The sequence below is a fragment of the Tupaia chinensis genome, unplaced genomic scaffold (genome assembly GCF_000334495.1).
Source record: "Tupaia chinensis unplaced genomic scaffold, TupChi_1.0 Scaffold000668_1, whole genome shotgun sequence".
NCBI lineage: Eukaryota > Metazoa > Chordata > Mammalia > Scandentia > Tupaiidae > Tupaia > Tupaia belangeri.
In genome coordinates this window covers 354,389-354,866 of record NW_006160190.1, presented here as the reverse complement: position 1 = coordinate 354,866, position 478 = coordinate 354,389, and the positions used below count along the sequence as shown (strand labels likewise).

Here is a 478-nt window from a genome sequence, read left to right as displayed (position 1 = left end):
CGCCGCGGCCTTGCGCTGGTGCAGCCCTTGCGCCACGGCATCGTGGTGGACTGGGACGCCTCGGAGCTCATCTGGCGCCACATGCTGGAGCACGACCTCCGAGTGGCCCCTCAGGACCACCCGCTGCTGTTCTCCGACCCGCCCTACAGCCCCGCCACCAACCGCGAGAAGCTGGTGGAAGTGGCCTTCGAGTCGCTGAGGTCACCGGCCATGTACGTAGCGTCGCAGTCAGTGCTGTCCGTCTACGCCCACGGGCGTGTCAGCGGGCTGGTGGTGGACACGGGCCACGGGGTCACCTACACGGTGCCCGTCTTCCAGGGCTACAACCTGCCCCACGCCACCGAGCGCCTGGACCTGGCCGGCACCCACCTGACCGCCTTCCTGGCCGAGATGCTCCTGGATTCGGGCGTGCGCCTGCAGCAGCAGGACCTGGACACCGTGGAGCACATCAAACACCGCCACTGCTACCGGGCCTGAG

At 68.8% G+C, this 478-nt stretch overlaps 1 protein-coding gene across 1 annotated transcript in view; it reads left to right on the top strand.

Annotated features, from left to right (window-relative positions):
• The window catches only part of ACTL9 (actin like 9), a 6,641-nt gene that overhangs the window by 363 nt on the left and 5,800 nt on the right, over window positions 1-478 (top strand). Inside the window, exon 1 of the mRNA XM_027776352.1 lies at window positions 1-473. This exon is cut by the window's left edge and continues 363 nt beyond it. Within this exon, the coding sequence (XP_027632153.1) occupies window positions 1-473 (473 nt within the window). The remainder of the gene's footprint in view (window positions 474-478) is intronic.